Source organism: Elephas maximus, chromosome 4 (assembly GCF_024166365.1).
Source record: "Elephas maximus indicus isolate mEleMax1 chromosome 4, mEleMax1 primary haplotype, whole genome shotgun sequence".
Classification (NCBI taxonomy): domain Eukaryota; kingdom Metazoa; phylum Chordata; class Mammalia; order Proboscidea; family Elephantidae; genus Elephas; species Elephas maximus.
This window is the reverse complement of record NC_064822.1, coordinates 108957724-108980327: the sequence shown is the minus strand read 5'-3', so window position 1 is coordinate 108980327 and position 22604 is coordinate 108957724. Positions and strand designations below refer to the sequence as shown.

General features: G+C 42.1%; 1 protein-coding gene across 15 annotated transcripts; it reads right to left on the bottom strand.

Annotated features, from left to right (window-relative positions):
* Window positions 1-23: 23 nt before the first annotated feature.
* Window positions 24-22559, bottom strand: PCBP2 (poly(rC) binding protein 2). Of its 15 annotated transcripts, none has more exons than XM_049883299.1 (15): window positions 22459-22559; window positions 20131-20272; window positions 19517-19540; window positions 19393-19425; window positions 18715-18831; window positions 16905-17036; window positions 15193-15321; window positions 14028-14102; window positions 12083-12175; window positions 10949-10990; window positions 9613-9685; window positions 9032-9070; window positions 8039-8091; window positions 6451-6620; window positions 24-450 (listed from the first exon to the last, which is right to left on the bottom strand). In XM_049883299.1, exons 2-15 carry the CDS (start codon window positions 20197-20199, stop codon window positions 414-416), a joined length of 1086 nt encoding a protein of 361 aa, XP_049739256.1. In that variant the 5' UTR covers window positions 20200-20272; window positions 22459-22559; the 3' UTR covers window positions 24-413. The 15 variants fall into 15 exon arrangements, with proteins under 15 accessions (XP_049739256.1, XP_049739255.1, XP_049739243.1 ...); XM_049883298.1 differs by having other exon boundaries at window positions 8039-8094; window positions 14028-14115; window positions 15194-15321; XM_049883286.1 differs by having other exon boundaries at window positions 8039-8094; window positions 22459-22538.
* Window positions 22560-22604: the final 45 nt, after the last annotated feature.

Here is a 22604-nt window from a genome sequence, read left to right as displayed (position 1 = left end):
AACAGGAATAAAACCCACATGAATCACTGTGGCATCCAGTTTCTATTCACAAAGGAAAAGCTCCAGTCCATCTTTTAATTTTTTTGAAAAATTCCTGACATTACAGAACTAAACTGAAATGTATTAATATTCCACTCTTACATATCCATGACAAACAGAAAAAAAAAATTCATGAGCCAAAAAAAAACAGGGAGAAGCTTATAAAACTAAATATGGATCTCAGCATTAACAGCTGAACAAAGAAAGGAATTAAAACGCTTTAATTAAAAAATCACGAGTGGATGATAAAGTGTAGAAACCGAAAATTTACAAACTATTTAAAACCTGGAATCGCTGACTGTTCAGAAACGACACAGATGGGTCATGGGTGGTGGTGAACAGCAGAAAGGGATTATGGATGGATCTGCATTGTTCTAGCTGCTCCCCATGCCACCTGTCTCCGAGGAAAGCCTGCAACAGAAACAAATGAGAACTCAAAATTAGTTTTTCCAGTGCCCAGGTGCACCTCACCTCCCAAACTTTCAGCCTGGTTTGTGAAATGTGAAGGAAAGTAAATAACGATCAGTGTTTCAGTACCATGGGAGGCATTTTAAGATTTTTTGAATTAATCAGTACTGCGATCCCTTTAACCCCTATAATCCAAGCTTTTTGAGACAAATTACCTCAGAACTGAGGGGAATAGAGCACCTTGGTCACCAGTTACTGTTGTCCCTTCAAAGTATGTCCTTTGGAACCTTTGTTCCAAATATGAAACACACTCTCAAGTCTCCTTAGAGGGTGGTCACAATGCACAAAAGCATTGTTTCTTTACTGCTGAGCTTATTTTAGCTCTCCTAAATTGCTGCTAAAACATCAGTTTAGGAAACATTTATCCGAAAGCCTAAATGAGGCTAATAATCCTGAGACAGCTCACAGAAACCTTCCCTCTAGAATAGCTGAGTTTCTCTACCAATGGGTTATTACGTAGAGGCGATGCAGTTTTTAACACTAAGGGATGTGAAAGAGGGAGCAATAATTCTGGATCAATAAAAATACTTGTTTTTAGGACTAGTTTTCAGGATTTAATGGTGTTAGACAAAATAATTTCAGTTTCAACATGTGCCTAGCTCATTCTGGAATCTCTTAAGTCTGTGGTATTCTTGTAAACCAATTCTCCATCCAAATATGTCTGGCTACAACGCCATTTTGTTTCAAACAGGTCATCGGAGAACCTGTAATCCAATTTGGGGCTTTGAGGGGAAGATATTTAGGTGTTCCACATACTTCATGATTATTAACTCCCATTTTTAATAGAACTCAATGTTTAAGATTCAGTTCATAATGTTACATAATAAACATCACAAGTTTACTGGAATAACCTACTTGTGGTATCTGGTCACAAGAACATGACAATCCCCACGTGTAACTCTTCGACAACGCAAAGTCAAAAGCTGGCTACAACAGGGAAAAACCAAGGGCCAGGGAATAGAAGGGTTCTTCAGTAACAAACTACATTTACTTTTAAGCCAGAAATGGTTTCTCTACCTCAGCATGAAGGGAAATATTTAGTCCTTCATAGAGGTAGATTCTTGCCAACTTCAAAATGAGATTGATCTAGGGGGAAGATAAATAGCCCCTGAATTAAAAAAGAGTTCAGTGGAAACTATTTGCTAAATGGAATTTTTTAAAGGGCCAAGAAAGGACCTGCTGGGTACAGCTTAGATCTAGGCCCTAAAATAATTAAGCTCATACAAGAAGGTGACACTCTAGCCCCAAAGACCCTAAAAAGTTGAGAAAGAACTGTTCAGAATTTATGCAAAGCCTGAGCAGGGATATAGGGGCAGAGGCAATGAGAACAGAAAACCAAACTAGGAACATGTCCAAAAGGACATATTTCCAGATGGACCACATAGGGGAGCTCTAAGCTTTTAAAAATTTAACACCAAATACCTCTGGAGGTGGTGATGGTACTCCGCCCCTTAAATACCTGGATTCCTTCCCATCAATCCTTCCCTTAGGGATTACTGGTTAGGTAAAGAGGCCTTCCAGTCAAGAACTAGATAAAATAAAAAACCAAGTCCCTGGTGGAAGATGGGATCAGCATGACTAAATCCTAACTACAGAGGAGAGCTTACCAAGGGAAAGCTGAACCACCCAATAAGGGAGAAAAAAAACAAGAAAAATCCTACCTGGACAGTGAAATGGAAGTATGCCTCTCCAATCCTTCATGCAGACTTGGGATGCATTTTTAACACTAATTCACAGGCCCAATCTGGGACTGACTGGCCATAATAACATCATAGAATAATATACTGAATATACATGAGCAGTAAGTCTTTTAGCAGTGTAAGCCAAAGGGAATGTGGGAAAGGTCATCAGTGAAAAATCTCTGCATCAAGTTCTCTATGGCCCTGGGAAGGCCAATACACTTTAATTACCCTGGTAGTATTTATTCTGGTTGAATGAATGAATATCAGAGGTCTTCTACCATTGTATCTAGAGTACTTCTATTTTTTTATGGAGAGAGAACTGTGCCAGTCTTGGGATAAGAAAAAGAGTAAGCTTCAGGGAGAGATGTACATTTGAGTAAAAGTAAAGTACGAACTGTTAGTTTTGCCTAATTACTTATGTGATCTATGAATTTAAATTCTTTAAGGCCTCTTTTTTTGTCTGTAAAATGAAGGAACCGATGAGTTACAAATCAGTTCATCCTTAAGGTTCTTTCCAAATCTAAGCCTGTAATTCTCTACTCCTGATAGCACTGGTGGGGGAAAGTGTAGCCAGGAAATAGAAGGAAAGGTAAAGGAACTATGTGGAATCATCAGAATTGGTTTAGGACGACTGGACAGAATCCAGAAACATCTTGGGTGACACTATAGGTTGACTGTTCAAGATTTATCACAGAAGAAGGGTAATGGTAATATGGAGGACTGCAAACAGAAGCTGTCAGCCTTTCCCACCATGTGCCCCACTCCCCGAAACCCTGGGCGAAGAGATAACGTCTCTTTATGTATGCCCTGTAAAAGTTTTGCACGGTAAGCACTCACCAGGGTAAACAGAAGCCTGGAATGGACACCCTTACTACCTGCTGTTGGCAAGGTAAGGGAACTGAGAATTCAAATAAACTGTTCTTCACTAAACAAGCTTCTTGTCAATTATGAAGGATCCTCATAAGCTAAACTGCCACAGGTCCATATTCCTTTGAGTAAAGAACTATAAAATTTAACCTGACATATAAAAAGGCCCAAGTCAGTTTTATAGGCTTCCTAGTTGAGCAGCCACAGGTCTCACACACGTTCCCACCCCTTTACCCTTCACAGCACACAGGGCACTAGGTTCTTAGGTGGCAACTTTATTACAACTAGAAACACCAATCTGGCCAAGAAGGCCTGCTGATAACCATTAAATAATTTAAAAAAAAAAAAAAAAGATCAACGGATAAGCTTTTATTCATTAACACAGAGCCTAACACATTGTCATATTGCAAGGCAGAATAAAGCTACAAAAAAGGTAACAGAGTAAGAAAGAGCAAAAACTGTGGTTCTAGATAACGAATTCAACAAATCAGACTCTGAAACAGGCACTCAGCTCAAGGCCTAAGCCTAAACAAGGGTTACCATACTGCTCCCACCCTACCCGCCACCCCCCTTTATCCCACCAGAGTAGTAAAAAGGAAATGGTCACAAGCTCACAATTATTTGGTTCTCACCAATATTAACAAAGGAAAACAAAATGAACCAAGAAATACTTGAGGGGAGGTCTCAAGGTATGCAATCAATAGGGGGAGAATCTCTGTTTCTCGCCTTTCAGTTTGTTAGTTACACACGGCACCGCAGAGGTGGTGGTGGTGGTAGCTGAAGCCCCGGTACCCTTAGCAGCAGACACAACATTTAGAGCCAGGAGAGGGATGGGTTTCATGCCAAGAAGACTGGAGACACAAGGGGCGGTCGGAAGAGGGTTGGGGAGGCTGGAGGGTGCGTCGGAGGTCCCCGCTGTGGCGAGTGAGGGGGTGGTGGTGGAGGAGGAAGAAGAAGAAGGGGTGGAGGGTTGAGAGAGGTTGATGCTGAGGTGATCAGGGATCGTGACGGAGGCTGCCTGGGAGGAGGGTTTAGCGTTTTCTAAACTGTAACAGAGGAAAAAAGGAACAAAAAAAAAAAGGGTGGGTGGAAGGGAAGACCACAAAAGGGAAAAAAGTACAGGACAAAAACTGCTTCAGTTATCAGTAAGTGTCTTTGGTTGCCAATTAGGAAGACCTAACACCAACTTATGAATAGTTTCTTTCTTTGCCTGTGCCCCACCCTCTAAAATGCCATATTCCATTCCTGAACGTTATTTATTAACTGCTACAGTGAAGAAAAAACTGACAAACTGAGTAAGGAAGAAAATCACAGAACACGTATTTCCACGTATCTGACACACTGACCCAGCCGAAAAGTCAGAAAAGTATGATTTGAGGTAGAAAATGAAAGAGTATTCATCTAAAAACAGGGAGGAAATCTCTCATCCAGCCATCAAATGTCAATTACCCATTCTAATGGAAAATCAAGTATCCAGCAATTACTTGCGTAACTTTGGAATGTTAATTAGCAGACATTTTAATTGTTTTTCTCTAGTTAATACTGAAGTTTGCTTCCATATCCACAGCAAACTAAGCAATATATTAAGATGCAAAGGGACAAGAGTCCAAAGCAGATCACTGAAAGGAATGTAGCATTTTCAAAGAAAAATGCTGAGAGCAGCAGTGTAAGATAAGAACCAGGGAAGCTTCGTTTCTGGTGGGGTGGTGATAAGAATAAAAGGCTCTTTGTTTTTGACTATACTTCTAACGTGGACCTTACAGAACTGAGAGAGGAATTCAAGCACTGTTGAAAAATTCATGTTTAAAAAACAAAACAGACAAAAATTATGCTGTTTCTAATCCTAAAATAAGCTCCAAATCAGTAATATCCTGCAGTTCCCAAATGTCTGCGTGTGTCTAAGCCAGGACTGAAGATATTTGCTCAAGTCCGTCTGGACAATTCACCGCACAACAGCAGAGACTTGATTTTGTTTGCCTTAAGTTCGAGGGACAACTGTGATCCATAAAGTAGGGGACACAGAAATCAACTACAGAAAGGGCCCAAACTGCTACCATGAAGAATCAAATTCTCAGCAGAAATGCTCAGAAGCAAAGAAATTCTTCTTGCCTAGTATTAATAAAACCAGTTTGATATCTGTACTCAAACCAGGCCAAAACAAGGAAATTTATCTTTGTGCATAGTCCTTGATGCATTAAATGAAGCTTTTAAAATATTTTGGCCCAAATTCATAGCTTCATTCAATAGCATGATCCTGAAGAGTAGTAACTCTAGGTCAGGAATCTGAGGTGGGGAGTTCTGCTTCCTTACAATGTAGCCATTGACCTAGCAGGCAAGTAGGTCACATTTGAACATTATCTGGCAATATTCAGAGCAAGCCTACCCAAGCACAGGAAAACAATTTCCAGCTTCTAAGAACTTGGTTCTTGGCACTTAACACTCCCCATACCTCAGTTAGAAACAAACAAAAAAAGCTTTTGAGAACAGCCATCTGAATAAAGCTTACTACCATCTCACTCTGAACATTAAAGACTTGCGGTATTTGGTAGCTAAACAAGAAAGCAGATGTGGACACAGAAAAGTTTTCTCTACATAAAAACCAGGACCTCGAAGGCATGAAAAGACTTAAGGCAAGCAAGTCAGAACCACCACTGGGGAGTAAGTTTGTCCATTAGACTGTGACCAGTCCTGCTACAATCTCAAGTGCAGTAATGTTAGCTAAGTTTGGATAATGAAAAAAAAAAAAAAACCTCAGAAAGTCAGTCATTAAGGGATGACATAGGGAAAATACCATTGGCATTTCTGAAGCATTCTAAAACTCTGCCTCCACTTTTCCCCCTAAGTCTGAACAATGCAGCATATTTGCAATTTGAGAAAAATGGATGTTTTTAGGACAAATAATGGCTACTTCCAAGAAACTGCCTTGCTGTCACGTTACCTTCATTATCCTTACTGCATGTAAGGGTGGCTTTGGACCCAAGATCAAACCAGTGAAAGAAACACTGGATCTACGTGACATGTACTGTAAGAGAGGACCGTAACTGGTTCTGACATTCAGTATGGGTGCCTAGCCACTGTCTTAACAGTGAAGACAGGCTTCAACCTTTCCACTCTCAAAACCATCAAAGGTCAAATGTAAACAATCCATTTTCCCCCATGTAAACTTCCTGCAATCTGGTTGCCTCTTTCTGCTACACTAAGGATGAAAGAAAGTGGGGCTAGACAATAGGGCTAGAAATTTAAAAAACGAAAACCCCAGCACTCTTTTGCAAGCTTCACCTGCCTATATGCCCAAATCCCAAGTAATTCTACATTTAATAATACACTGTTATCTTTCCCCCATACACACAAAATTATGTTATCATCAGTAAAACATAAAGTAGAGAACCCTTACCTGACATTGATTAGATATTGAGCCAGGCTAATGCTGGCAGCAGATCCAGTGATGGTAACCTGCCTATCAGTAGATCCTTCCACTGGGTTCGCAATTTTGATCTGCGCCCCAGACATCTGACGGATCTCATTGATTTTGGCGCCTTGACGCCCGATTATGCAGCCAATCAACTTAGGGAAGAAAAACAACAAAGCACACCAAATTAAGAAAGGTTACATGGCTAGGCCCAAGAATTCCATCCCATTCCTCTGGATTTCACAACTTGGGTGCAAAAACAAGACAATGGAAACTACTACCCGCATTCTACACTTCTCTACCCATATACTTCTGATCAGACAGCATTACAGATGCAGTCTCGTAACTTCTACTCTATTCTTGTCTGACCACTAGAAGTCACGAGTCAATTCTGAGCTGGCTGACTTTGAGCTGGCTGACTTCTAAAGTCCAAGCATTGTTGTTATTAGTTGCCAATGAAGTCCATTCCGACTCATGGCGGCCCCAAGTGTGTCAGAGTAGAGCTGTGCTCCGCAGGATTTTCACAGCTTGTTACCTTTCAGAAGCAGATCGCCAGGCCTGGATCTTGTGAGTGTGGGTTCGAACTGCTAACCTTTTTGGCTAGCAGACGAACACAAGTGCTTAATAATAGCTTGCGCCACCTACGGACTCTGTCCAAGCATTAGCACCTCATTATTTCCAGAAAACAAGACTCTCTCCCCTTCTAACCCAGCGCTGTCGAGTCGATTCCGACTCATAGTGACCCTTATAGGGCAGAGGAAAACTGCCTAGGAGCGCCTGGTGGATTCGAACTACTGACCCTTTGGTTAGCAGCTGTAGCACTTAACTACTACGCCACCACGGTTTCCCCTCCCCTTCTAAGAGCCCTAATCCTGAACACAATAAAGCAGAGCCAAAATGACACTAACCCTAGTGAGATGGCTAAGAATAGAGAAAGACAGAAGTTTCTTCAGTTTTTGGCAACAAGATCCTTCAACTCCGTCTGCCATGATTACCACCTTCCTATACTGACAGAATTCTGATTAATTATTTTCAAAAGCTTACGCCTTAAGGAAAAAAAAGAGGCCTTTATTTGTACTGTCAGTACACAGACACAACATGTGGCTGCTGAGCACTTAAAATGTGCCTTGTGAGAATGAGGAACTGAATTTAACATTATTCTTAATTTAAAGTCGAATTTAAGTAGCCACATGTGGCTAGTGGATACCATGCTGGATAGGACAAATCTAACATTCAAGGACCACTGCCCCCAAAACTTTAACAGTGATTTGATTCAAATAGAAAGGAATGTTTGGTGTAAAGTTTTTCAAAAGACAAATGGGAATTTCCATTCAAGACAAGTTTCTCTCTGCTTCATCATACCTCACGTAGTTTTATCAACTTTCTCTACCAATTTATACTTCAGATTTTTACATGTAACACACATACCCAGATACAGATTGTAATCTATTTCAGTGTCTAAAAATTTCCATTTTCTTTCACTAGGGCTTAAGAGTACCAGGACAGTGCTGAAAAGACTTCTATTCTTTAAAACCAATTTTATTTTCATTGCACACAACTCAGCGACACTTACATCATTTGGAATGGTGAGTTCATGAGAAGTAGTCTGAGCAGATGCATCCAAACCTGCTAAAAGACAGAAGAGAGCATGAAAGTTCAATGCACAGCATACGAAACCCCACTGATTTGCACATTAACCTAACAGAAGGAAACAAACTGGAAACCCAGCATTGGCTGTTGGGATTCATCACTAACTTGGAAGCCTCCAAGGAGGAAAGGGGGAAAGGGGCATAGAAATAATGCTGGAAAAGATTCTTCCGTACACTCCCTCCAAGAGCTGATTTCATGCCATTTCCTGCAAAGCCCAGGCTATTGGGGTGGAGGGGTGGAAGCAAGGGGCAAGGGATTATGGTATCCTCAAAGAGGACCAATATCTAAACATCAAGTCCTTCTGCACTTCTATCCCTTCTCTGCTTAGGATTTCCTATTATGTTCCACTGTTATCTCACCTGATGCTCATGAGCACCAGTGCCAGTATCATGTCTGCTACTGGGTACCATGGACTTTTGGCACACGTTCAGAGTTGCTTTAAATATACCTGTATCAGATTTACACCCCCACCCCAACCTTCTAACCTAGACTTGAAGGTCAGATTAAATGAAATGGCAGTCAAATGAGGGAAGTTCATTTCTCCAGACTTATTCTCTATCTTTTGCTCAATATTACTTCTGGTTATTATTTTTGTTTTCCAAATAAAAAGAAAAAAAAAAAATCCCATTAGCGAACAGCCATACCCATCTATGACACCTGGAGTGAACCAGGCCAGCTGGCTAACCCTCAAGCCTAGTCCTGCCCTCAGCTGTGGCTACTGGTCTCAACAGTTTTAGAAGGGGGTTGGCCAGATCCATCAAGGGACCCTTTGGGGGCACCAGGCCCACCCCTTTGCTCTCTCAGCTCCTCTCTGCCATGTGCACATTGCCGATATGGTTCATGGGCAGTGAAACAAGACTCCCACCAGTTTATTAATATAACAGTAGAATACTACAGATTTTTTTTTTATCATTACCCCAATAGCCTTTCACCTCTGGAGAGCTGGATTCAATGCCTGTTAAGATACAAGTGAAAATGAGTTTGGTGGTCTCATCCTAACCCTATCGGACAAGTTATTCCTTATACAGAAAAAAAAAAACCCAAAAACAAAAAAATGAAAATAACAAAACAAAACAAACAAACAAAACAAAAAAAAAAACACTACACAATTTGGCACAAATGGGTTTTCTCTACCCAGGTCTATGAACAGCTGGTGGAGAGAAAGGGGGTGCCAATCAGATCAAGGGGGCAGCAGTCAGGATGGGTTAGAAGAAATACCAGCCTACCCTCTGCCTGACAAGCATCCCCAGACCTCACCCCCAAACCTTCCAGGGCTTTTTGTTGTTGTTTTTTTTTTTTAAAGAGTAACTTATCCCAAATGAAAACACGTTAACAAACACATTACCTCCATGGGTTTAGCCATAGTAGACAGGCAAGTCTAAACCAGCAGGATGCTGGGTAATGAAGTTTGTTTTAAACAGATGTCAACCTGAGACCTTGGGGCTGGCCTCTGTCTTGCACTACACCTTACAGAAATACACACTGAGGTATCCGTACCACTGAATCCGGTGTTGCCATGCGTCATAGGGAAATGAGACTGTTGCATTGCCAACTGGTGCAGCTTGGTCAACTGCAGAGAGGAAATAAGGGAGGTTGGCATTAGAAGAGTAACAGAGCCAGGGCTCAAGCATATTCAGATTTGAAAATGCAGAGCTCCTGATCCCCAAAGTTGACTCTATTATTCAAAATACAATGGAGGGTATGGATGGGGCTTAAATCAGAGTCCTGGGGATTGGCAAAATATGAAAGTTAAGGGTTAGAAATACAAAGGGTGTCAGTATAAGAGAATGATGCAGTTTGGGCGTGTGAAAAGAAAAGCAGCAGCACCCACTTGACAACCATCCCCTTGTGGGCTACTCAATGAAGGTTGTTTACAGCCATTGCAACAGTTGCCCCAGGGACAAGCACAGACAGGCTAGGTAAACAAACTGTGCAGTGGTGCTAGGGAAAACACACCATGCAGGGTTCTATCAGTACTGGGATGAGGGAAGGAGATGAGGGGGCAGGGAGACTGCAAGGAGAGAGATTAAGAAACAAACTAGGTTTAACAACCAATCCCCCAACCACCACTGACTTCTGTAATTGTTTTTCTTCATCTATATAAACTGTCCTGACTGTTGTAAAACAATTCCTCTTCAAGTCTACTTCCCCACCTTGGGACCTACCACTAACCAAAAGCCAAACTCAACTTTCCAAGTCTAGATACTCGGAGCACTTGAAAAGGTTAGTAAGGATAAAAGAAAAATGCCGGAAAAAAATACCATTGAAGTCTGAATATCTGTACTTTTAAACACGAGTTTTCAGTGGCAGGAAAGGTTCCGAGCTGAATTCCCAAGTGCTCAACCTCCTATCCCTCCCTGTGTGTATGAGCGCCGCATCCCATCCCCACCCCTCCAAATGCTTTTTAAATTATCACCCCAGATGGATGAAAACCCAAGGGCAACCCAACCTCCCACTTCCCCCCATGGAAAGGAGAACTCCATGCAGGGAAGCGCAGTCCACTGTTAATTTACACTGTGCTGAGAGAACAACGACAGTATACCATAAAACATTTTACTTTTAACAGACTGATCTAAAACATGGGGGAGGGCATGAACTGATAATCTGCTGGGTTGTAATTTACAGGGGTTAAATGCCAAAAGGCAAACAAGGTGTTACTATGCCCTGATAAAGATTATTTAAGGGCTGAAACCACGTGGCTCACCTTGTGAGGAAAACAAGTCAATATTGCAAATGTTTAAGACGCAACTCACTTCTGGCTACTCTGGAGAAAAGCGACAATTTTGGATGGGGGAGGGAGCTGTTTGAAACAAGAAGTGAAAATAAAACTTACATCTGGCTGTGGAATGGCATACTGTCCTTGAATGGTATAGGCCTACAAAAGGAGGAAAACAGTTCCTATTAAAAACCAATCACGGACAGCCACCCAGTGGGGAAAAAAGACAGATTTCAACTAACCAAGAAGCCAGAGTTGAACTAGAGAATGGGGAGGCCAGGGATTGAGGCAGTAGGCAGTATCAAATACAGTCAGACCCACGTTGGCCTTCTTTGAACACTAAGTAAGATGACTATTCCAGGGAGCCTACAAAAGGAGCCAAGTACCCTGCAATCAAAGGCAAAATATACTTATCTGTTTTTTAATAAAAATCTAGGAAGTAAAATTAAGCAATGCCTCTGTTGCCCAAGCCCCACCCTCCTCCCTGTATACAAGTTAGCCTGAGAGGAATGTGGTCTCTTCCCTTACCACCCCACCTCTTCTCCTGCCAATCATGGTGACTTGAATGATTTGCATCTGCGCAAACCTAGAACGGCATGTTTCAAACACTTCCCTTTCCGTATCATTTTTCTCTACGTTCACCTAAAGAACTTAAATGCACTAGAAGCTAGCTGGATTCCTAACACTAGGCAGCTGACCACAGAAACACAAAAATCCCTGTGCTCCAATTCCTCCTTTCTCCCACAATCCCTCCCTAAAAGGCACTTGCAGCTCCCACTATGCCCTCCTCCCCCCACACCATGGCTTCCCAAAATGGGAGCTGGGTCTTCAGGACAATGGGGTGGAGGTCGAGGAGGAAAAGGGAATAGGAAGGGAAGGAGTAGCTGTTTAGGATGTGAAGCTTCTCACATCACAGTGGCCAGCACCCCAAAAGTGCACCCAGGGGGGTGGGAGGAGGGTGAAAATGGGGTGGCAGGAGTGGGAAATGGGGAAGAGGGGTTGAACCAAAAACCAAAAAAAAAAAAAAAAAAAAAAACCAAAAACCAAAAAAAAAAAAAAAGAGTTGGTGTTACCATCTGGTGGGCTACGCAGCCTGTGTGAAATGAGCTGGGGGGGGTCAGTCCAGGTCCCCGTGGACAGGTGATGTCCACAGCACAAAAATCACCAGCGCCACTGGCCCCCCGCGTGTTGGCAGTCTCGGCTGAGGCGGAAGGATTGAGTGAGCCTTGGAGACTGAACATCCCCTCTCACCTCTAGAGGTGGTCCCTCCAGGTCAGGGTTGAGGCACATGGACGGGGTGGTGTGGGGAAAGCTCGCACTGTCGCTGCCTGTGCTGTACCTGTCCTGTGGATAAATAGAGGATTTCAGTCTCCAGGGCTGTCAATCCGGCACCTTTGTCACCAGCATGAAATTCATACAAAAAAAAGTTGTTTATTTTTTTCCTTTAAAAAGGAGCTCACAACACAATTTGAAACGAGCTGTAATCAATGAATTAAAAAAAAAAAAAAAAAAGTTACCTACTGGCAGCTTTCACACTGCATATTTGAATTATCTTCAGTAGGAATGAAGGGATGGGCAACGGAGCTGATGCCAGCTATTGGCCAGCGTGGGATTGAGCTGAACCCCTACAGAGCCCACTTTGCCACAAAGGAACAAAAGACACAAGTCCATCTGTGGACACTGCATAAACTGGTCCGTTTAAAAAGGCTCGTGGTAACGATCCATGGCAGGGCCACTCATGGAAGCTGCTGCAAGCTTTTAGAGGTGGTCAACTGAATAAAGGGGAGGGAGGTAAGGGAAGCAAAGAGGTATGACGGGGAAGGAGGGAGGGGAAAGGAAGAAAAAGGGAAGGGAATTGAAGCAATAATTGTAAACAGACAGGATTGCTGCCACACAGAATGGGGTGTTTTATAATCCCAAATGACAGTGGAGAAATCCAGAAGAGCAGGAATCTGGAGTTCCTGGGGAGAAGGGAAAACTCTTACCGCTAATGCTCCTTGCTACAATAACTAACTTTTACTTATCCTTCCAAACTGACTGACAATCCTTTGACCAAACCAGTGTGTACAAGGTTAGTGCAAAAAGCAAGGTGCTGCACTTGCTGACTCAAGGCAACTCTATGACTTCATTGAACTCTAGTCAAAACTCCCAAAACTCCCAGAATTGTGTGACAAACTAAGTCCCCAAAGCCTTGCTCAGCTTTATGCTAAGTCAATACAATGTGAATGAGACGGACTTAGTTTATACTTTCCCTATAAATGGCTCCCAGGTCAAATGCAAGTAAGATGGAACCAGATGCTTGTAAGAGGCCAACCCCAAATGCAAAATGACACTTTGAGCAACGCATTTGCACCTAGGAAGCTACCAAAAATGAAGGTCATTATTTCAAAAACTGACCTACCAACAAAGCATAAAACTACAGTGGTGCTGATCAGTGCTCTTGTCACAACAACCTGACTTTAGAATAAACCCCATGCCAAGGATCAAGAGTTGAGGTGGGTGAGGAAGGAACAGAGGCCAAGGGAGTGCTTTGGTGCTCTTACTGCAGCACCAAAAGTCATAGCACCACAGCCCAACATGCTTCCCCCCTTCTATTCTTGCACACTGAACCCTTACCCCAGCTGATTTCAGTTATGGCATGTGGGTTCAAACCAGTGTTTATGAGGTTAAGAGCCTGGGGAACAATACACTGGAGTTTGGGAGTGAAGGGGTAGGAGGAGGCGAGGTGAGGTGAGGGGAAGGGGAAGTTTGTAGGACACTCAAGTTCAGGACCCCCAATTCTGAGAGACCACCATCCAGAATCTCCTTCAGAGGTCCAACTCTTTGCTACCTTTATTCAGACCTCTAAAGATCACCCCACACATATAAAAGGCATGGGTGGGGTGGGGGCAGAAAGTAGTGACACCAAGGTAATTTAATCCTTTCTTCTAACCCAACCCCCCTTATCAAATGTTAATTACCTCCTCAGAGTGCCTACAAAACTTCCATTGCCTGCTAGAAATTAAACAAGGGCTTAGCATTCATAGCTTTCTCCAGTACAAAAAAAAAATAACTAAATAAAACTAGAAGCAGGTCCAACTATGGCCAGAGTACAGGTTTCGGCAAGCATGCAGAGTGGCCTGATGTGCTGCTGGCAAAATTGACATTTTAAATACAATCCTTGATCATTCTAGGCCACCAGTAAGAATTTTCTTACCTGACCACCTGCAAAGATGACTGGAGAACTGGACGGCTTGGGCCGGTACGGGATGGTCACGCCCTTCGGGGGGGACTGGGAGAGAGTCAGAGGGGGAAAAAAACAAAGAGAGATAAGGTTTCAAAGCTGCTTCAGCTGTGTGGCTTAAGCTCACACAGGTCATTTAAACTAAAAACTGTGTATTTCCATCCCCTCACCTACCAACGCTGTCTCTAAAAAAAAAAAAAAAATTTTTCTTTTTCTTTTTTTTTTTTTTTTAGAGACTCTGGCTATATCTAAAAATCATCTTCAGAGTTTATTTGCCTTTAAAGCAGTAAGATGGTTTGTGGACTACACAGCTCACACTAATTCCCATCACGGCAAATGCCCCTGTAACAAGCTTAGGCATTATTTCCACTTCTTTAAAGTAAATCTAATGAACAAAAAAGCTTGTATGTGTACATACACATACTTTAGTTGGTAATTCCTAGACTCTTACATTTCTGCCTAAATAGGAAATAAAGCCAGAACAGGAAATAAAGGGCCCCAAAACTATATCCAGGATAGAGATAACTATCATAAACAGGTTTAAATCCCTAAGGTTTTACTAACCCTTACCTGAAATTCTACTTTTCTTTCTCACCAACATGGGACCAACTCTAAACAGGTTTAATTTCCCTTAATTGTGCTATTCTTTTAATAGAATGGTGTATCATCAAGATCTCGTAAGTCATTTGAGAAAAACCATTATAAACACATTTCTCTAGTACATGTAAACCACTGTTTTGAAGATAGTCCTGCTTTTAAAGCACAGAAATTCATTTAAAGAACGTGTCAGTGTTCCATGTAGTCAAAAGATCATAATCCAAGCGCCAAGTTAATTTTGTTCTCAGGAACCCAAATACACATTTTCCCACTAAGTCCGACAAGTCAATCTTACCCTATCAATCTTCCAAGAATTGCTGTGAACCAAAAGATCACTGCTGCTTAGCAGTTTCTATTTTTGATCACAGACATATAAAAAGTCAAAGCTGGGGGAAAGAAAATATGAACTCAGAGAACCTCTTCCCCACCACTATTGGAGGCTTATAACAACTTCACCTAATTGTAGTCTTACTAAATATAGATCAGTCCCTCTCCCTAGATTTCCCCTCCCCCCATTCTCAGCATGAGCCTGAGGGCTTACCTCCAACATGACCACGCAGATCTGTTTGACACACTCAATGATGGATTGCGGAATGCCAGCAATAGTGATGGCCCGCTCAGTTGAGTTGGGGAGCATATCTCCGGCCACCTGGACCTGAGCCCCTGTACTCTTTGGGGATAAAAAGAAACTGAGAATCAGACAAAAACAGCTCTTGCTCTTCTAATCCCTTCCCACAGCAATTTTATTCTAAAGCTCAGTAAACACTTATTCCATCCCTTATCTCCCCCTTTAAATCCTCCCTTCCCCACTATTCCTTATTCCAAATAGGACTATTTAATCAGTTAAAAATAAGTTAGCCTCTGAGAGCCAAAAATAAGCCTGAATAACAGCCTAAATTTAACCTGATCTCAAGAAAAAGATCCTTGTAGACAATTTCCTCAGAGCTAATAATAGCTTCAGGGGTCAAACAATACTACCACATTTGTCATCTACTTTTCATTCCCTTATTAAACAAATTATTACATCAAGACTGGGAATACACCAACGAACAAAATTAAGATCCCTGCTCTCATGGCGTGTACAACAGGCTCCCAAAACTCAATTCAGCTTTCCTTTAGCTGTTCAAGTTTCATACCAACACCCAATCCAATAACCCCCAGATACAACTAAAAGCTTCCATAATTCAATGGAACTTCAACAATTTCAAAGGGTATAGGATTACAACTATACCCCAATGTGTCTTCCCATTTTCCCCAAGTAGTTTAGAAATCTGGCCAGTAAACTGCTATTATTATATATTAAACTGTAAAACTGTAATCTCTTCAGACACCAAAAGTTATTTAGGCCTTCGGAAAAGCTGCCAAAGAACTATAAAAAAAAAAACAACGGAAACTGATCATATGCAATAGTTAGAAATTCTACTTAACTTTTCACATCCTGAATTGTTAAAATTTTTTGTTGCAATATATATAAACAAACCAAAACCCAGTGCCATCTAGTTGATTCCGACTCATAGCAACCCTACAGGACAGAGTAGAACTGCCCCAAAGAGTTTCGAAGGAGCGCCTGGCGGATTTGAACTGCGGACCCTTTGGTTAGCAGCCATAGCACTTAACCACTATACCACCAGGGTTTCCATTGTAATATATATACATAACAAAAAGATCAGGATTAATGGTCTGACTGGGACTGGAGGGACCCCAAAAGACATGGCCCTGGGACTCTCTGTTAGCCCAAAAGTAAAACCATCCTCACAGCCAACTCTTCAGGCAAAGATTAGACTGGACTCTAAAACATTAAATGATACTTGAAAAAAGTGTGCTTCTTAACTCAAGTAGATACATGAGACTAAATGGGCAGCTCCTGTTCAGAGGCGAGATGAGAAGACAGAAAGGGACACGAACTGGTTGAATGGACACGAGAAATATAGGGTGAACAGGAGGAGTGTGCTGGCACATTATACGGAGAGCAACGAGGGTCAGATAACACTGTGTATAAATTTTTGTTGCAGAAACCAATACTAACTATAAACTTTCACTCAAAACACAATAAAAAGTAAAAGTAAAATGTAAACATAGCAATTGTATAATTTTATCCTAAGATCAAAGTCTAATCCTCTAGCATTTCTATTTTAATAAAAATCTTTACCTCATCGAATGTAAACTTATTCTGGCTGTTTTAAGAGCTAATAGAGAAAACCACACTTAAAACAAATAGGTGACATTTCTAAAGTAAGCACAAAAGTTACCAACCTCTCGTATTTCCTTGATCTTGCAACCACCTTTCCCAATGAGAGAGCCACACTGACTAGCAGGGACCACCAGCCTCAGGGTGACTGGGGGTCTACTGGCAGCTGTGCTATTGGTCATAGAGCTGCTGATGTCCTGCACAAGAAAGAAAATTACACCAAAAGGACATATGGTTATGTAGATCCCTGGAAGCCCATACTGCCATGAAAGAATCACTTAGCCTTCGTCTTATAAGGGATGTCATGATCCACCATAGAAATGTGAATGAAATGAATACAGCCTCCCGAACTATTTCTGCAGTGAAGACAAAAATTCCTCAGATTTATATCTGCCTTTATCCTGAGAGAACAGTTTTTTTGTGTCTTGGTAGGGAGAAAAGTTTTCATTTCTTTTGGAAATTACAGTTAACTGTGCAAAGGAAAACAATACTGAAGTCAAAACTAAACATTGTAAGATGAAACAATCGAATTCCACATTCAAGCCACCAATTCTGTTCTCTGCAAGATGTTAGGAAGCTAAAACGACTATGTACTCTATCACTGCTTTATTTAATTTTTTGATATTACCATTGTACAGACAATAAAATTGAGTTTACAGTACTTGCCCCAATCACATCTAAAAAGTGATAAATTTGAAATTAAAGACTGCACTGGCTCCAAACCCATAGTCTTTGGTATTACAATATGCTACAATCAAAAAGCCAGTTAATTTTAGCCTTCTGAAGATCGATGGTTTACACATCACTCACTCCTCAGCCTAGTCTCTACCTAGTAGCTAAACCTAGAAACTGCTGAAGCATAAGCCCCTAAATTCAACAAGTTTCTTATCTGATTAGAGAATAGATTTTTAAACGATTTTTTAACACACAGCTCTGGACTAGCAAGGTACTGCTGATTAACAGAGAACACTTCTGATCTTGGCAATGCTAAGATTTCAGGCACCATTAAGTATCCAAGCACCAACCAAGCAGCAGCCAAGAGAAGCTCTCCTCAGTGTTGAGTGTCAACTGCACAATTAGCTGCATTACTGCAGGAGGGGGAAGGGGCTGAGGACAAGACCCAGGACAATGGGTATTCAGCCTGTGAAGGTTGTTTGATGGGAAAAAAACTTCCTTCTGCCAAAAAAATCTTCCGATATGAACATTTTGCTTCTGATAACCCAGGAAACATGCACTCTCCTCCCAAATACCGCTTGACTTTTAAAAATAACTGCATCCAGGATTGGCACATAGCTGCATTTAAATTATACTGGTGTTCATCATGGCCCCTTATCACTCAACTGTGATTTAGAGAGAAATAGTCAACTCAGTAGCAACAGGTTTGGTTTTGTTTTTTTTTTTAAGTTGACCAAAACAGGGGTGCTACACCTTAAAAATTACTGTGCAAGGAATAAAAATAAAATACGCTTGTTTACCTCTCAAAATATTTTACACTGAGTCTCTGGAAATAGTCAAGCAATCTATTTCAATAATTCAAGTGATTTACTTTTTTAACTACAAACAGGTAAACGTGGAGGGAAGCTGAGGGGGAGTAACCCAAGGTCAGGTTGATTCCAACACCTAGTGACCCTACAGGACAGAGCAGAACTGCCCGATAGGGTTTCCAAGGAGCGGCTGGTGGATCCAAACTGCAGACTTTTGGGCTGGCAGCCTTAACTCTTAACCACTATGCCACCAGGAAGAGTAGAGGACCAATTCACAGATTTTTACGATTCACCCTGACCCTGAATTTTAACAGCCCTTAGAAAAGCACAAAGCTATCTAGAAACACTCTAAAATGAAGAATGGTAGAAGAGAGGGGAGGGAACAACAAACCTCTTCCAGTTTGTCAATGATCATGGCAAAGGCTTTAAAGATGGCATTAGTGGGTCCAGCCAAAGTGATAATTCTCTCAGGACAATTCCCTTCTGAGATGTTGATACGTGCACCACTCTGGGTAAGAAACAAGCAAAAGAAGTTAAGTGGTCAGAGATCTGTGCATGCATAAGCTATTTAAAAAAAAAAAGAAACTGCTGCTGTCAATTCTGACTCATAGCAACCCTACAGGACAGAGGAGAACAGCCCCATAGGGTTTCTAAACAGCAGCTGGTGGACTCGAACTGCCAATCCTTTGGCTAACAGCCAAACTCTTAAACAGTGCACCACCAGGGCCCCAATGTGAGCTATACAGCCCTTTCTAAATAAAATGGGCAAGGACTGACTACATACACAATCCCAATACAAGACAAAGTCACTATCACTTCAAATACTGCTCCATGTTTGTCTTCAAACATAGCCTATAGCAGCTACCTTGTTCTAAGTCCTGAATGAATTCTGAGACTTGCCAGAACTACATCTTAAACAGCATACTATTTGCCGTTACAAATAAGCCAAAAAAATTCCTGCAGCTTCTATTAAATTATTCCCTCTTCTAATTCTCGTTAAACAATTTTTTTCTTTTCTGAAGGTTTTTAACCTCCCAAGATAACAATCCCAGAGCCCCCCAAAACTCACCTCTTCGCGCATCTTCTTAACTGATTCTCCTTTCTGTAAGAGGATAAGCCAAGTGTGAGCTCCAACTGCTACTTCAACCCAGATTGACTAAACAGTAATAACAGTTGAAGTGAAACTGTCTTACCTTTCCGATGATACTGCCAACTTCCTGCAATGAAGAAAACTACTATCAATAGTGTTAATAAGAGGAAACTCAGGAAAAGGGTTCATTATCATGAAAAGGAAATCTTAGCTGCCCAGCTAACCAACTGCTGTTTACACTAATTACTAAGGCAAAACAGTAACAGAAATTTTACAACTTAGGAAGAAGGGACTTAGGTATTCTCTTTGCTCAGAACTTCAGAGTGAAGCTACCAAAGAATTCTAAAGGAATAATGATGCAAGGGTGATTAAATATTATCTTTGTTTAATATAAATTATTTTTAAAAATACCAACTATATCTTCCTTTAAGTTTTCTAAAACTGTTCAGACAGGAAAAATCTACTTATCACAAATGTAACAACCTCCAAGAAAAAACTCTTATCATCTTGGCTGTAGCCTTCTAGTTAAGCTTTGCCTGCTCAGTGGAGCTTCCTAGTAAAGTCTGTCCATTTTCCCACTACACTCAGCTAGAGGAGAGTGCTAAAGCCAGATACCCCATGGTGCTAATCTGATGAGCTCCAAGATGCATGCTCTCTCTTCCTGGCCCCTCCCCTAGCAGTTACTATGACCCAATTTCCCAAGCAGCTGGTGCATACCTTTCCATGCATAAGTAGCCGGATGGTAAGAGTGACATTTAATCCACCTTCAATCACACCGGTGTCCATGTCGAGCAGTGTTCTGGGGAGATGGACTTTTGAGTGGTCAAGTCTTTGGTCACTGGTGGGGGAAAGCCAAAAACTGAAATGCAAACATGACCAAAATCAGAAAAGGGGGGGGGACAGGAAATATTTCCCAGTTATTTTCCCCATTATTGTTTTCTAATTGACTCTTTAACAGCCTATTAGACAGGGGATTTGCATACATCTGGCATAAGGGCATAATGACCAACATTTACAGCTCAGGTTCTATTACAGGGCAGGGTAGGCGACTTTCCAATCTGCTCATTAGTTAGGTAGGGTTTCGCTGACTCTCAGGATGAATACAGTTCCTTCAATTGGCAACTGTTCTAAGGGAACTGCTGAACGTGCACCAGTTGTCCTTCAGCAGAATAAGCCTCAACAGGATACAGGTACACCTGAAAATCATGAGGGCAATCCTCAAATTAACCACCTACATACAGTGAGGACAAATGACTTTTGGCTTCCCTGTTCTTAGTAGCAGCAATTTCTACTAGAGAAACTGAGATGTATAACACAAATTTCAAAATGCTGACAGATGGCAAACAATATACAAAGATTTAAGTCAACAACCCCACTGAAAAAGGCACTATTTGAAATGTCTTCCATTCAGGCTGGGGTTCCACATTCCTCTTGGAAAACGATTCAAATAATACATTAAGTACAGGCTAAGTCCTTTTCCTATCTCCTCTCTTAACCCAACTTGACAGTAACACAGATTTGACAAAATTTTCTTCCAAAGAAAACAATTAAAACTATTGCTAAAATTATTCTGTGATTGTTTTAAACAGCAGCAGTAACATGCCTTCCTTAACTATTCTCTAAAATAATGTTCCTAACATTACTGCTTGGAATAACTAATTAGTCCATGTTTAAAAAATAGATTTCGGTTTTGGATACACCTTTACCTTCAATGCCTCACCAGGACCTAAAGGATCTCTTCAATTTGCTAAATTTCTCCAATGACATTTTCACTATCCAGCCTTTCAAAACTCAATGTCAATAACATCTCCTGGATGCTAGTTCTCCCCCTTCGCAAAACCAGCCACCTTTTAAACCTTGTTCTAATACAAAGCTCATACCCTAAATATTAAAGTGTTATCATTCTCATTATGGGCAACTGCCCCGTGGTTACCTAGAGAATAAATAAATATAAAAGAGAAGTCTTGCATATTTAAAGCACTTCATAACCCCGTTTTCAGAATATAATTATGGGCAAAATCCCAGAATTCACTATTTTCCTCTCACGGAAACACAATAGTGCTTGGTGAGGGAGAGCATTACGTCCATAAAAATTATTCTTTTAAATGAAATACGGTAAAAATCTGTCAGCTTAATTCCTGAACCCCACTCAAATGTAATAGGAAGCACTTTCCAAATACCACACACATGCAACTTCTAAGGGAAACTGAAAACCTATTTGAACCCATTTCTTGAGGTAAGACACAAAGATGCATTTCTAACTCCAACCCACCCAAGTAATCTAAGAAATGCCGGTCATACTTTTCTCCTGTCTAGGTCAACACAAATGTACCCAATCCCAGCAATCCAGCTGTTAATCCTGCAGTCTATTACTCCTTCTCCTATAAATAGCTCGGTCTGGGTCTACACCGGCAGGCATTTTGTAATTTCAAAATTCGTTACCCCAGACAACGTCCTGAATAACTCGATAACTGGGAGCCCGTCTACCCTTTCTTTAACTCGGCAGCCCCCCTCCCCTCGGTCATCCAAGCATTTTCCACTTGAAGAAAAAAAAAAAAAGCCCCCCCTCCCCCGACTAAAAAAGAGGGGGAAAAAATAAACGGTTCGGTCAGGGGGGGGCGCTGCGATCCAGGGGGAGGGGCCGGACTCGTAGCGCCTCCTCGTGTGGCTGCGCCAGCGCCTGACCCCCGCGGGGAGCCGCGCTCACCCGCCGGGCCAGCAAGCCGGCCATCGCCTTCCCCCACCCCCCTCAACCAACAAATCCACCGCCGCCCCCCCTGCCGCGCGCGCGCCCTCCTTGACTCCTGCGCAGCCGCCACCGGGAAAAGGCGGGGGGAGGGGGGATTAGGCCCTGCGCGAGGCCTACTAGGCCGCGCTGGAGCCAGGGCCTCGCGTGAATGGCCGGCCAGGCAATGAAGGAGTAGGCGCTTACACGGGACTACGCGAGGCCGGGGCTCGTGACGAGGACTGGAGCCCGCTAAAAAACGTAGCAAGAAGCGAAACAGGCGTTATAGCCCGGGGCGGAGGGGTAATTTTTAAGCTTACCTGCAGGCGCGAGGCGACTGAGGGGTAAAAGGGGAGCGGGCGGGAAGGGGAAGGGCGGGAGGCCGGGGGCGGAACAATAGGGGCGGGCGGGAAGACAAGGGGGGCCCCGCGGGCGGGCGGAGGAGGAAGGGGGGGGTGGAGGAGGA

Bases quoted from the DNA above. Each gene is read 5' to 3' on its own strand.
- PCBP2 (XM_049883298.1), bottom strand. From the start codon at position 20,199: ATGGACACCGGTGTGATTGAAGGTGGATTAAATGTCACTCTTACCATC. The intron at 19,541-20,130 runs GTATGCACCAGC...TCTTCATTGCAG, and splicing joins GGCTACTTATGCATGGAAAG to GAAGTTGGCAGTATCATCGG. The intron at 9,686-10,948 runs GTAAGTTTTATT...TCCTCTCTGCAG, and splicing joins ATGCCATTCCACAGCCAGAT to TTGACCAAGCTGCACCAGTT.